This window comes from Vigna unguiculata, chromosome 6 (assembly GCF_004118075.2).
Source record: "Vigna unguiculata cultivar IT97K-499-35 chromosome 6, ASM411807v1, whole genome shotgun sequence".
Lineage (NCBI taxonomy): Eukaryota > Viridiplantae > Streptophyta > Magnoliopsida > Fabales > Fabaceae > Vigna > Vigna unguiculata.
In genome coordinates, this window is record NC_040284.1 from 21,988,148 (window position 1) to 22,003,759 (window position 15,612).

General features: G+C 25.8%; 1 protein-coding gene across 1 annotated transcript; it reads left to right on the forward strand.

Moving 5' to 3' along the window:
- Nucleotides 1–2,722: 2,722 nt before the first annotated feature.
- Nucleotides 2,723–4,583, forward strand: LOC114188530 (isoleucine N-monooxygenase 2-like). The gene is made up of 2 exons (XM_028077102.1): nt 2,723–3,747; nt 3,954–4,583. The coding sequence occupies exons 1-2, from the start codon at nt 2,764–2,766 to the stop codon at nt 4,581–4,583; spliced, it is 1,614 nt and encodes a 537-aa protein (XP_027932903.1). The 5' UTR covers nt 2,723–2,763.
- Nucleotides 4,584–15,612: the final 11,029 nt, after the last annotated feature.

The following is a 15,612-nucleotide window of genomic DNA, read 5'->3' on the forward strand; positions in this document are numbered from 1 at the left end:
AAAAAAAAAGTTATGTGGTTAAATAAAAAATAAACTACATAACAATATTTAAAAATTTTGTAAAAGAAATGTTTTTGAAAAGAAAGTCATACATATAAGCTCTAAAAACAAAACAAATAATAAATCAAATATACGTACATGACTTTTGTAAAATTAAAACATATGAAACTCGTGATATAAAATACAAATTTTACCTATTCTTTTTACCTAAAATCATGATGAAAAATATATCTTTAAAAAATAAACACAATAACTCTTTTTTTTTTAAATTAAGAATTTGAGCACAAATAGTAAAAAATTGTACATGTGGTCATCCCTATCCTTGGCTACGCCAATTATGAACCAATGACGCTATTGTGCAACAACCATATTTTTGTACTCACTTATATAATACCTGTACCTGTATCATCATTGAATGTCCATATTAAAATTTAAATTTCTTTGGTTTAAAAATTTTCTTTTCATCTTACTCTAATATTCTTATTATTTCAATTTAATAATATTTTGTAATTATTTTACTTAAACGAAAAACTATTACTATTTGTTCAATTTTTTAAAATTATAATTAATTAATATTGAACTAAAAATAATATAAATGTGCTAATCATATAAAAATAAATATTGCTTCTAAGACACTATGATTTTTTTTTTTATGAATATGTTTTATTCATTATATTCTTCACAATTTCTGTCTTACATTATACACTTATACCATAATTAACATCCAACTTTGCTTTTTTTTTTTCTTATCAATAATAAAAAATCAATATAATACAAAGAATATTTAAGATGCTTCCACTCTTTTACATACCTACGAATATATATTATTTTAATAAATTTTGTGAAAAATATTACAATCAATAATATAATTTAATCATAATACATTTCAACAAACCATATCAAATATAAATTTCATTTTAATATCCACTAGCTCTTTGATAAAACAATCCCAACAAATGTAACCATATCAAATATAGCTTTCATTTTAATATCTACTAAATTTTTAATAAAAAAAATCAGCTACAATTTATATAATTCCACCTCAATAATTCTTAGTCGTGAAATTATTGACAACTTCATTATTACAACATAACATAAGTTTCTTCAAACTTAAAAGTTATAAGACTTTGTGTTCAGTTTACGAGAACTATTTATACTTTGGAGTATATTTGGATAGAAAACTTTTAAGCACTTTAGTTAAAGAGTGATTTTTTTTAGTTTGTAATGATTTTTTAAATCAACGAGTGGTTCCTAATAGTTTTAGAAAAATATGACGTCAATGTTTACTTTTGTAAGCATATATTTGCACTTCAAAGTTTCTCATGTTTTTCATGAAAAAAATAATTATGTTGATAAGTTAATTAATTTACTTTTGATTCATATAAAATAATATAAATTATTTAATATTTTTCCTCCATGTATTTATTTAATACTAGGTATAGTTTGTGTGAAATACAATTTTTATAATGAGTTTGTTGTGGTCTCACTTGCTTTATATTATTTTATTTTATATTTTCAATAAATTTTTATGTGATAGTAAATAATTAGTGGATTTTGAGGTGTTAATTGAGATATCAAAATTTATAATAATGTTTAACATGACGTTATTTAAAAAAAATTGTAAAACTTTAATCATAATATTAATAATCTTTTTTATTTATTTTTTTAACTTCTTTGTTCTAACTTTGAACACTTCCACTTCACAAACCAGTGCACCTTCTTCTTTTTGCGCATGCACCAACTTTTTTCCTTCATTACAATTAATGTTTTGTATCTTGAAATCGATTATTGTGCCATAGGTTTTTGTTTTCTAAATTGTTTGGGGCGGAAGCTAGTCAGAAACAAAAATATTTGTCTTAATAGATTAGGATAAGTGTCGGAGAAAGTTTGAGTGTGAGTCAAAGTTTTTTATTGAATGGAATAGACAAAGTTAAATACTAGATAAGAGTAAAGAATCCCAACATCACTAACTTAAGATTTTGGGATAAAAGTGGTATATCATATGAAAAAGAAAAAAAAAAGTGACTCACCCTTATTAGAAAAAATCCAAGTGTGAACACATTTAGAATATACAGAGTTAAACACTATATAAGAATAAAGACTCATAATACCATTGTCTTAAGATTTTAGAGTAAAATGATGTCAAATACCTTATATGTGTAAAACTAATATTATATATATATATATATATATATATATATATATATATATATATATATATATATATAACCAGAATCTATCTGTAAGTATAATTCGTATGACATTGTTAACTGAATTGTGTCTGAAAAATAATACAAAAGGGATATTGAGAACCTCCATTTTCATCGTACTCGTTTAACAACTTTTTAGTAATAATAAAATATTGAACGAAGTTATTTATTTAAAATATAAATTAAATCAAATTATTAATTATTGGTAAAGGTAATTGAGGGACAGGAGTAAAAACTTTGAAAAGTGTAAAAAGGTATCATATTCTTTTTTATGGAGTAATTTGTGCATACACTTTTATTTTATCTACACTGATATATACTGTATTGTGTACAGAGGTTGAAGAATCATAATTCTTTTATTTACATATTAGTTATTGTTAACATTTTTACTCTCTATATGTATATATCAAGTGTTGATTCACCTTCCGCATACAGCTTTAGCTCCGCTATAAATAGGCATCAAGTTTCGTTCATGAATCATCCACTTTAACTCTAAAAGCCTTAGGCAAAGAACTTCAACTTTCTTACTTTTTCAGTTACAGAGCTTTTCCAAATGGGTCAAACCCCATTTCTTCTGTTGTCAAATCTTCAAAGCTTTTGGCCTTCTTTGGTTGTGATAATCACCTGCTTCACCATTATGATCAAAACTCTGAGGCATAACTTCATTCACAGTTATGCCAAGAAACAAAAGCCAAACCTGCCCCCTGGACCCAAACCATGGCCTATAGTAGGCAACCTTCCTCAAATGCTTGCAAGCAAACCTGCATACAAGTGGATACATAATCTCATGAAACAAATGAACACTGAAATTGCATGTATCCGCTTAGGAAATGCCTATGTCATCCCAGTCACATGTCCCACCATTGCTACTGAGTTCTTGAGAAAACAAGATGCAACTTTTGCATCAAGATCACTCAGCATGTCTAGTGATCTCATTACTAGTGGATATTCAACAACAATTTTTGTGCCCTTTGGTGAGCAGTGGAAGAAAATGAAGAAAATCGTAACCAACCATTTGCTTTCTCCACTCAAGCACCTATGGCTTCACGGCAAAAGAACTGAAGAGGCCGACAACCTTATGTTTTACGTCTACAACAAGTGCAAAATGGTGGATGATGGTGTTTCTGGCCTTGTCAATGTTAGGATTGCTGCAAGGCATTATTGTGGCAATCTTATCAGAAAAATTACTTTCAATGCAAGGTATTTTGGGGAGGGTAGAGAGGATGGAGGGCCCGGTTTTGAGGAAGTAGAACATGTTGATTCCATCTTTGATTTGCTCAACTACATCTATTCCTTTTCCGTTTCTGATTATATGCCATGCTTGGCGAGACTTGATTTGGATGGTCATCAGAAGAAAATGAAGGAAGCTTTGAGGAAGATTAAGAAGTATCATGACCCCATTGTTCAACACAGAATCAAACAATGGAATGATGGATTAAAGGTTGATGCAGAGGACTGGCTTGATGTTCTCATCTCTCTGAAAGATGCCAACAATAATCCATCGTTAACATTGGAAGAGATCAGTGCACAAATCATAGTACGTAATATATTCCACTTCTCTCTTTGTTTGTTTTTGGTACTTACATTTGCACACATAAAGGCAAACCATATTCCCATAAGGGAGAGGGGTTTATAGACATACATTTATATACACTAGTTTCTGATTTGACTCCATATCATGCATGTTGAAAAGATGAAATTTGATATCAATATTCAGACTCTAAGTCAAACTGTTTTTTGTAGGAATTGATGCTTGCAACAGTGGACAATCCGTCGAATGCATTTGAATGGGCACTTGCTGAGATGATTAACCAACCTGAGCTGCTCTGTCGAGCTGTTGAGGAATTGGACAGTGTGGTAGGAAAAGACAGGCTGGTCCAAGAATCAGACATACCTAAGCTCAACTACGTGAAGGCTTGTGCAAAAGAAGCTTTTCGTCTTCATCCAATTGCACCTTTTATTCCTCCGCATGTCTCTATGAGTGACACAGTGGTGGGAAATTACTTCATCCCTAAAGGTAGCCACGTAGTGCTAAGCAGACAAGAACTTGGAAGAAACCCAAAAGTGTGGAATGAACCCTACAAGTTCAAACCTGAACGCCACCTGGAAAGTGATACAGATGATGTGGCTTTGACGGAACCAAATATGAAGTTCATATCATTTAGCACAGGAAGACGAGGTTGTCCCGGAGTGATGCTAGGAACGACAATGACAGTGATGCTATTCGCTAGATTGCTCCATGGCTTCACTTGGACTGCTCCACCCCATGTTTCGTCAATCAATCTTTCTGAGTCAGACGACGATATCCTTCTTGCAGAACCACTTATGGCAATTGCTCAGCCAAGGTTACCACCAAAGTTATATAAACTCTAAATTATACAAGAATTTACTTTATCTAGGTGTTTATATTTCATTATGAAATAGATTTAAGGGTGAAATAAAAAATGTAAACGTCTGTCATATAGTGTCGAAAAGGACTCAACATGGTCCACTTCAAGGTTAAGGTATGTAATCGAATAAAAAGTGTTTGAGTTTTCAAAATGATATCCACACTCAAATAGTCAAAACCTTCGGCAACTATGAATACAACCACAAGCGTTGATCAGGACTGTAGCTTAAATGGGAAAGGAAAATTATTGTTTAATAAAATTTTGTTTGAAAAATTTTTTACAATGCACACGTGACACTTCATGAAAAAAATGTTTGATATAAGTTAGAAAAAGAATAAAAATTTTGGAGTGTGTTAAAAAACAAATTTTGTTAAACTTTACAAAAAAAATTTGTCAAATATCATGTTCGAATTGGAAAATCATACAAATCTGGATAAACTTTTCAAGGGTTTGTTGCTTTTGTACATATTTGGTAGAAAAAATGAAGACGCACAAACAGGGCTAGATATGGATTTGAGGAGACTCGTATATATATATATGATGTGATTTTAATTGTGATTCTCTTTACATTATTATTTCAGAATCATGTTATACTCATATGAACCATTTATCAAAATAAATCACATCTTAAATATCATAACATTAATAAAATATGAAAAATTAACAATATTTCCAACAAGGAACTTACGATAATAAGTTTATCACTGTTTTTTATATATTATTAACTGCATTCCCCAAAAGAAAATAATAAAACAAATGTCATCTTAATATTATCATGTCCATGGAGAAATGTCCATCAATATGATGTCGCTACTGTAAGCACGTTTGCCATGTTCTAGTACAACAAGTTGGTTTCATGACTCTCTGCCATCACAGTCTTATCTAAAATTTCTTAAATTTCAAATGATTTGGATAACTTGTCTCAAATTTATTAAATTTCTAAAAAAATGTTGATATTATATAATCATTAAATATGAGATATTATATATTTTTTTTATCAGCAGATATTATTTGTATTTTAAAAATATTTTGTTCTGAAAATATATACTTTTTGGATTAAAAGAGAAAAATATTATAAGTTAGTTCTTACATCAATTCTTAAATAATATACAAAAAAATTTGTGTATCATCAGAATAATATATAATTAACTAATAATTACAATATAAAGCCTAAGAATAAGTTCAGAGAGATAGTGGTTTGCATTTTAGGGAAATATGAAGAGTGCCATATAATGGGTCTTACAAATACTGTTGTTAAAAAACTGCATTGTGTTTAAAAAATTGAATTGTTTAAACAAAATGAACCCTTTTAAGTTAATTTTAAAATTGAATTATATTAAGTAAAATTTATTAAACAAAAATATAATTTATAAGATTGAAAATATATTTTAAAATAAAATGTTTATTAATAACAACATAAATAATAAAGGTAATTTAACTAATTTAAAATAATCCAATTTGATTTAGTTTGTATTGTAGTTCAATTTATATATAATTATTATAAAATTAAATTAATCTTAATAACCATATTTAAAATTTAATGAAATTTTGTACTAATTCATTTCATTTACGACACCTACACCTGTGTCAAATTGAAAGAAATGATAAGGTGAGGTGAGGCTAGAGATGGCAAATAAACTCGTCCTCGTGAGTATTGTTCGAACTCGTCCCTGTTTTGACGGGGAATCTCCGCATTGACTGGGTATGGATATGGGTACGGGAAATCCCCGATTTTTTCAATTGGGTATGGGGATGGGGATGGGGATGAATATATACCCGCCATATCTCCATCCTCATTTAAATCATTAAAATATTCATAATTAATTAAGTAACCCTATATATATATATATATATATATATATATTCTTTCTATTTTTTTATTTCTTCTAAATATTTGGTTTGTCATGAAACTCATTCGCATCTCCAATATATTTTTTATCTTATCATAATTTTTATGTAATTATGTTAAAATGATGTATGTCAATTAAAAAAAATTATGTCTAACACTTGAATATTTCTATTATTTTTTAATATTTTTATTTATTGTATATTTTCCTTTCACATAAGAATATTTAATACTCTCAATTTAAGTGTTTAATAGCATAAACATTTCATTTACTAGGTAATATAAATAAAATATGCCCAAGACAGCTAGAAAAGATAGATTACCTAATGAAAACTCTCTCAAAATTCACTTTGGGAAGATCAAACCTTGATGCAGTGTTAGGATCTCAAAGGAGTGTGCTTAATAAAGAGGGAATAGGTTACAGTGGCAAATCTAATCCATTAGGCACCAGAAGTTTTCTAGATATGAGTAAACCAACATCTATCATTTGCTCCTACTGTTCTGAACTTGGTCATGCATCAAATTCCTGCTATTTTAAAAATTGTGGGGTTCCTAAAGGAGAGTACAAATGGGTACCTAAAGGAACACCTCAAACCACTAACATGAAAGGACCCAAGTTCAATTGGGTACCTGCATCTTCTCTTTAATCTTTGTTTCAGATGTGTCTTGATGCAAGGAAAATAATGTAGCTTTTATATAATGGATGCTCAAGACACATGAAAGGAGATGTGAAGAACTTCTGCAGGATATCTTACAAAGCCAATTATTGGTCATGTTACAAGAGGTGATAATAACAGAGGTCAAATTTTTTATCCATCACATTGGTCTTGGTTTCTATTTGCTCTATACTTCCATAAATGTCTGCATTCTGATGTTAACCTGTGCTACTGATTTCACCTGCTGCGTTGTTAGTATTGTCATACTTTGTATGCCTACTGTGTTCAAACTGTGTAGCTGCTTGCCTAACCTTGGCCTTAATCCATTATCGTGTTCTGTCTGAAGCTTAGTCTGTGTTAAGTTCTGCATCACATAGTTGCTACTTAATTTCTCAAAAGGAGCCCGCTAATCCATTATGCGAAATTGTTATGCATTCTGGTTGTTATCCTGGTTGTTATGCATTATCTCCTGCTGCATCTCTTACATTGCTGCGTTGTTTAGATACAATTTTCCTGCTGTCCTGTATTGCATCCTAAATCTGTCTGATTTTTTTGCTAATGTCCAAAAAGGGGGAGAATTTGATATATTGATGGTTTATTGGTAGGGGGAGTATGTAATGAAAATGATATCTGTTATATGCCTATGTTGTTGTTTTCTTTGTGTGCTTGTACTGCTGTTGTGTTTGCTTAATGTGCTGCAGGCAGGCTTATCACAGTCCATGTTTTGGACATCATCAAAAAGGAGGAGATTGTTGAAAGGGGGAGCCTTTCATCCATAAATGAAGAACAATTTTGATGATGTCTACTGATCTAGGATAAAACATAGCTTGGTCCAGTTAGGATATGCATTAGGCAATTAACTTCTCTTTATCAAATGTATTTCAGGCCTGCTGTGTATTTCTGCATATGATTAGTTCTTTAACTAATGGATTAGTTGTGAGTATTGTACAAAGTAAGTGAAAATATACTCACGATAATTGATTAGGTAAATTGCTAATCGAATTAGTGACAGCAAAAACCTTTGTATAAAAGCTGTTTTGGAATCTGTTTTGTGTCTGGAAAAATCAGAAAGATCACGCAGTTTTCATCTGAGATAGAGCCATCTGAGAGACACAAAATTTTAGAAGATTTTGCAAGATAACTCAAGTACAGATCCAAGAAGAATTGATGGTTGATTCTATCATGATGGATCTTGCTTGATTCAAGGAGCATCAAGTCAAATCTGCACAACTTAGGTGTATTCGTTTCTTATTTTGTTTTCTGTATTTTTGATTACAGTTGCTTCAATGATTGAAGTGTGGACCTAGGTGCAATTGTGTGGATGCATTGCTCCTAGGGGGAGTTCTTGATTGTTGAATCAAGTTCTTGGGTTTTGGGGGTTAGAATTACATAGGTGTGCTTGTAATTCTTGGAACATTTCTGTTTAGTGGAATCCTCCTAAGTGTGTTACTTAGGAGAAGACTGGATGTAGATTCGCCTTGAATCGAACCAGTATAAATTGTGTGTCTTGATTCCTTTTTCTCTCTCTTAATCCTTCTTGATTGATTTAAACGGTCCATTAACTCAGAACTGTGTAATTGATTAATTGAGCTTTAAAACCTAAAGATCTTTCCAAGATTCATCTTAAACCAGTAAAAGCCTATTAATCAATTCAGATCCCCTTGTGGTTAAGGTGATTAGACAAATCTGATTTTAACAATATATGTAGTTATTGTATTATTATTATCATTATCACTACGAGATATTATTATAATGATATTATTATTATTATTATTATTATTATTATCATTACAGTTAGACACAAATCTTAAACTAATTTATTACGGAATCGTATTTCAATTACTTATCATTTGTATTTGTTTTGTTGTTAATGTATGTCTTTATACATAATTATAGATTATTAATTTATTATAATTGACATTAGCCTTAGTGTTAGCATTAATATTAATATTTATAGCATAAATATTATTATTGTTATTGGTATTATTATTATTATTACTATTCATAATGTTGTTATTATTATAAGTGTGTTTTTTTAATTATAGAAAACGTTGTTATACTGAATACTTTTGTTAACTAGAATTTTAATATTTTAATATTTTAAGTATGTTATAATTTATAATTTATATTAATATTATTATTAGTATTTTTAATGGTTAAATAAATATAATAACAATTATATTATTATTCTAAAAAAATTAAAAAAAAAAACAAAAAACAAATATTTGCACAAATCATAGGCTATTATAATTATTTCGTAAAATGTATTATATTGTGATATCAATTCTATTTATTATATTTAAAACTGAAATTATTATTGCATCACTTAGATTTACTATTTCATTACTTTAATAACAACATTTACAACAATATAACTTAATTTTTATAATATTTCATTACATCATTCACTATTTTATTATTTTAATATACAAAACAAAACAAACACGTCCCATACGCACGGGTCAGTATACTAGTATTAAAGAAAAGTATTCAAATTTAAATTGTTAGTTATTTTTATATCTTTAAAATTTTAAAAAAATTGTAATTTTTAATTTTTAATAATACATTTATGTTTTTGTTATTGAAATTATGTTTTAAATTATAGTTTAAATTTAACATAACTTTTTTAAAATATTTAAGGGAAGTATTATTTTTAATATTTTATTATTTAGTTTATTTTTAATTTATTAGTGATGTCGTAGTTTAATTATTTATTTATTATTTTACATCATATTTTAATTTTATTATTATTATTTGTCATTATTCACATATTTTCATTAAAAAATTGTAATTTTTCATCTTCTAATTTTTGTTCATATCTTAAAAACGAAATTGTTTAAATACATTAAAATGTGCATTAAAAATAAGTACTTTTTTCATTTTATTTTGAACTTTAAATTTTAAATTCAAACTTTGTTATTATATATTTAGGATTTTTTGAGACTTGGCATTTTAAATTCCAACTTTATTTACTATTATTTTGAATTTTAAATTTGAAAATATGAATTTTAGTTTAAAAATAAATTGAAATTGAAATTATTGTTTATTTTTATATCATTTTAATTTATGTTAATTTATAAAATTATTACTAAATTAAATTAATCTTAATGACGACTTTAAAATGTAATGAAATTTTGTAGTAATTAATTTCATTTACGACACCCGTGTCAAATTGAAAGAAATTATAAGGTCAGTCCATGAAAGAGGTTGTACTCAACAAACCTGTCTGTGGCTGGGAGTGAGCGAATGCAATTTGTTAATTATTTGAAAATTTGGGGGAAACCTCTGAAATTTATTTTTCAAATAAATGTATTTTAATATGAAGAAGAAATAATATTACAAAATTTAAATTTTGAATTAGTTAGTCTATTTTAAATGAAATAATCTTATTTTAAAGAAAAAAAATCTTAAATAAATCTATTGAAACATTATTTCTTAGAGTAGACATGTTCAAACATTATTTTTCAAAATGGATCTATTTCATTTTTTTCTTTTCTGTTTTTCTAAAATGAAGAGAGAAAAAAAAATTATGAAAAAATAATATAACATAATAAAAGTATTGGATTAAATTATAATTACATTAATAGAATAAATAGAAAGAATTTATTATTTTTTTAATACAATTTGAAATTAAATTAGTTATTATTAATTTTTTTAAAAATAAAAATATCAATAGTAATATTTTATTTCTCGTCCATCCTTTTTCTACAAATCATTATAATAATAACAATTTTATTACAAATTATATTACAAAGTTAATATCTTCAAAAAAATTCATAAATAATATATTTTTCTTGAAACATTCTTTGAAGAAATTTAATAGAATATCATTTCTCTAACTAAACAGGAGCAATTTATTATTTAATATCTAGTATCATAAATCCCTTCGAAATTCGACTAAAAACTAAATTGTTGGTGGAGTTATTTTTTTTAAAAAAACAAAAAGAAGAAGAAAAAAGTATTAAAAAAACATTAAAAATTATAATAAAAGAAAATTTGATTATAATTTTACAATATTATTATCATTGTTATTATTTAATTCATCATAAATAATTTTTATTATAATATTTCTATTTTTAAAAATGAATAATAACAAGTTTAAGTTCAAATTGTATTAAAAAATTATAAATTATTTCTTCTTTTAAAATAATTTAAATTTAAACTGAAAAAATTCCAATTTATTATTTAAATTACTTTTCCACATTTTTAATTTGTTTCTCTTCTCATTTTAGAAAAAAAACATATGATTTGGAAAAATAATGTTCTAATGAGCTTATTTTAAAAAAAATCTTTAAAAAGGTTTTATTTTGAGAAAACAAATTAAGTAAAAAATTTAATAATATATCTGGATAAATTTGTTCTTTTTAAGTAAAAATATAACCTATGTCCAATTATATTAATTTTTTTCTAGTTGAAATTGTATCAGACTTCTATTTGGGGTACTGAGTTTCAAATAAATTTTTATCAGATATTATTAGGAATTTTGATATCTTAACAATGATAACACTCTAAATTAATTATTTGTGATTACAAAAATGTATTAAAATAAAAAGTGATTACAAAAATGTATTAAAATAAAAAGAAACATAAATACAAACAAGAAGATAATCATTTGTTGACTACCAATATAATATTATTGATGGTCAATAATGTGTTAATAAAATTTAATTTATCAATAGATTTCACATCTAAATTTGTCGTCAAAACATGATCGATTTGCAAAATCCGTTGGACATATTCGTTAGTAACCAATCATCATAATTACTAACGACTTTGTTTGTCAAAATTATCTGTCAATACATTAATTCTCATTACTTATGAATATTTTCATCGGTAGCTTACTATCACAATTACCTACTGTTCATATTAGTTAACCTTTTAGGCAGCAAATTATTTCATCTATTTACATTATATTAAGGAGAGATAAGTAAGGAAAAAAAAAAGAGGATGAGAAGGTTGTTGGGTGGTGAGGTGGACTTTGGTGGATGCCGCAAAGGCTAATTGGTGATGAGTGTTGGTGATGCGCAATAATGACGTCGATCACCAATTATATATATATATATATATATATATATATATATATATATATATATATATATATATATATATATATATATCGGACGATGGTAACGATAAAGATGATGGTCAAAGTTAGAAAATCGGACGACAGTAACGATAACGATGATGGTCAAAGTTAGAAAAGGAGTTAAAGGAGAAGGTGGAAGAAGAGGAGAAAATAAAATACATGAGACTCCAAATAATAAATGATAAAAATGACTTATAGTGATGGAGGTGAGATGGCTGATCGACAATGAAAAAATAAGAGTATTGATAACGAAAGAAGGAAAAGAAGGGAGGAAAAAGGAAAACTCAATTGTGCATTTTACACAAATATATTTTTATAAACATTTATTGAAAAAATTTGTAGTTATTGATACTAATAGTGAATGTCTGTATCTGTTAATAAATTTTATCGGTGACCACTTTACAATAAATTTTTATTTGTTAGTATTATGTTCATATGACAAATATTTACTATTATCGACAAATAATAATTGTTGATAATGTTTGATTTTCTTACTATGTATAATGTATGAATTAATGTTATTTTATATTTTTATTTATGTGAATTCAATAATTCTCCTGTTTGTTGTTGTTAAATATCAATAAATATCAATAAATATCAAATAAAAATTTATAGTTTTTGTAAATATCAATAAATACCAAATAAGCAAAAGGCAAGGAAAAAAGAAACCTAAAATATATAATTTATATACGTGCATTATAATTTTATTAATTTTCCCGGTCCAGTAAAATGAATTGCAACAGCTTTTTGTTAAAAAGATATTATTTAAAGTTTTTTATGACAAATTTAATTATTTATTGAAATACCGAAATAGTTATTTTCAAATATATAATTTATATTTATTATTTTATTTCTCATCAAGTCACTTAAAACACGTGGTGATTAAATATCATTAATAAATCTATTACTTTTATCATGAAGATCTTTACACAAAGAGATTACGTGAGAAAAAAGGTTTATTTGTTTATTTGAAAAGTTGGATATGCATTGCAAGAAGACATCATCCATACCTCGCGCATCACACCTGCTTTCTGCAGCTATCACCGGCAAAAGATGACCGACTGATATTATTTTTAAGCAGAATTAAGAACCAATTTGTAAAGTATATTTTTTTTATTGTGTAAATCAAATAAAAAAATTAATTATCTAAAGAGATAAAAAAGATTATAATATATAATAAAACTCAAACACCAGAGCTTGTCTAAAGGAAATTTAAACTTTCTTTTCTGCTGGATAATATTATTTCAAATTTTAATAAATTGAAATTACTGTATGTTTCGTATTGAACTAAAAATTATTTATTTTAAAAAGTCTATATATTCCAGAATGATTTTATTCCAAAAGTCTATTTATTTTAATAAACTCAGAGTTTTAAAACATGAAGTTATTATGAGACGTGAGAGACCAGAATTCCAATTTCCTCATGATCGTGCATCATGCCTTAGAATTTCATAGGAGGGAAACTTTTCTTATTATTTATCTTCTCTCTTAGGGTTAATATTTTGTTTTTTAATTGTGATCAAGAAATTCTTTATAAGTTTGTTATCAAATCCTCCTCACAATATTTTTTAGCTATTTCTACAAAATATTTACAAAATGTGAGCATCCTTATTCAACATCTTTATATAATATTTTATATTATTATAATGTAAGGTTCTATTTAAGATTTTAACCTTGTTTTTCTTTATCTCACATCAGAATGATTCAATAAACAAATTCAGATTCTAATATTATGATTATTGTATACTAAATAAAAATAAAGTAATATTTACCAACGAATTAAAAAAAATATTGTATTGAAAATATTAATTTTTTTTGCTGTCTAAAAATAATTTAATATATTTTAAAATTAGTGGTATATTTTACAAACACGGATAACAAAAAAAAAACTAAATTCCACGTTTTCTGTTAAAATTTAGTGTATATATACTATAAAAAAAATAATATATAGCAAATAATTGTTAAACAAAGTCATATTTCTCTTACATATTATATAAATTCTAAAACTTTGAACGTCAATACATTGACTTTTTTTAAAGACAGATCCTGCATTGAATAAATTAAATATGTTAAACAGCAAACAAATATTTTATAACATTTATTCTTAAACACATTAATTACATAAAAGGAAGAAAATTTGACAGCTAGAGTTCTAATTTTGGAAAACAACAAAGAAAAAGGAAGGACAAAAGTGTTTAACATAAACAAACAATAATATGATAAATACTTAGACAGAAATTAATAGAGAAATAAGAAGCATTCAGGTTTCTATATATACTATAATTATTTAACGAGATACAAATACTGAAACTCTCATCATCATCTCCTAAAATTTAATGGGATTAACATTATTTTTCAAAGAAACATTTCTTCAAAACATATACAATAAATTAAAGATTTTTTAATTTGTTTTTAAATAAAAATATGTTAACTACTTTTACGTGTAACACGTAAGCAAAATAAATCTGAAAGAATTATGCCATTTATAAAATTAAAACTTACTCCTTGGTTCTTAAAATTTATGTTTGGAAGTCAGAAATTAATAAGATAAATGTAAGGACAATATGAAATATGCAAATCAATCTTTTGTAACAATATCAAAAGAATAGGTTAGATTGTACAAGATAAATAATCAGTTAAATATAACAAATATTAATATATTTTATTTTCAATAAAATAAATATAATTTTGTTATGCAAATTTTAAATTTTTTAATTTTATTGAAATTTTAACTATCGTTAAAAATAATTTCATCCTTAACAATTATTACCTGTGTTCATTAAAAATAAAATTAACATTAATAAAATACAATTTATTTTTAATATAATAAAAAAATATGCTTTTTTATTATATAAATTTTAAATGGTTAATTTTATTTGAATTTTTTAATAATTAAAAAAAATCAAATACGTGTTTAGTATCTTTAATAATCGTCATATATGTTTATTAAAATATACTTTAACTTTAAATTTACTATATTAATTTATATTTTAATAAACATACATACATATATATATATATATATATATATATATATATATATATATATGATAATTATTAAAAACACTAAACACGTTTTAAGTTTTTTAAAACACTAAAATTATTTAAATAAGATTATGATTGAAAATTTATATGATGAGAATGTAATCCTTTTAATTATATTAAGAATAAAATATATCAATAAATATTTTAATAAATCAATTATTTATCTACTTTTATAATTAATAATATAGAATTGCAGATACCTGATGGCCATTATTTGACAGTTACTTCTACCACTGCATAGATTTGTCGATCGAGAATGTGTAGATTTGACACGCAGTTCTTACCATTTTTGGCCATCTTTATAAATAGGAACCTCATTAGCCAAGAGTGATCACAGTGTTTATCATTAATTCCTTTATACTCATGCCATTTTCTTCCT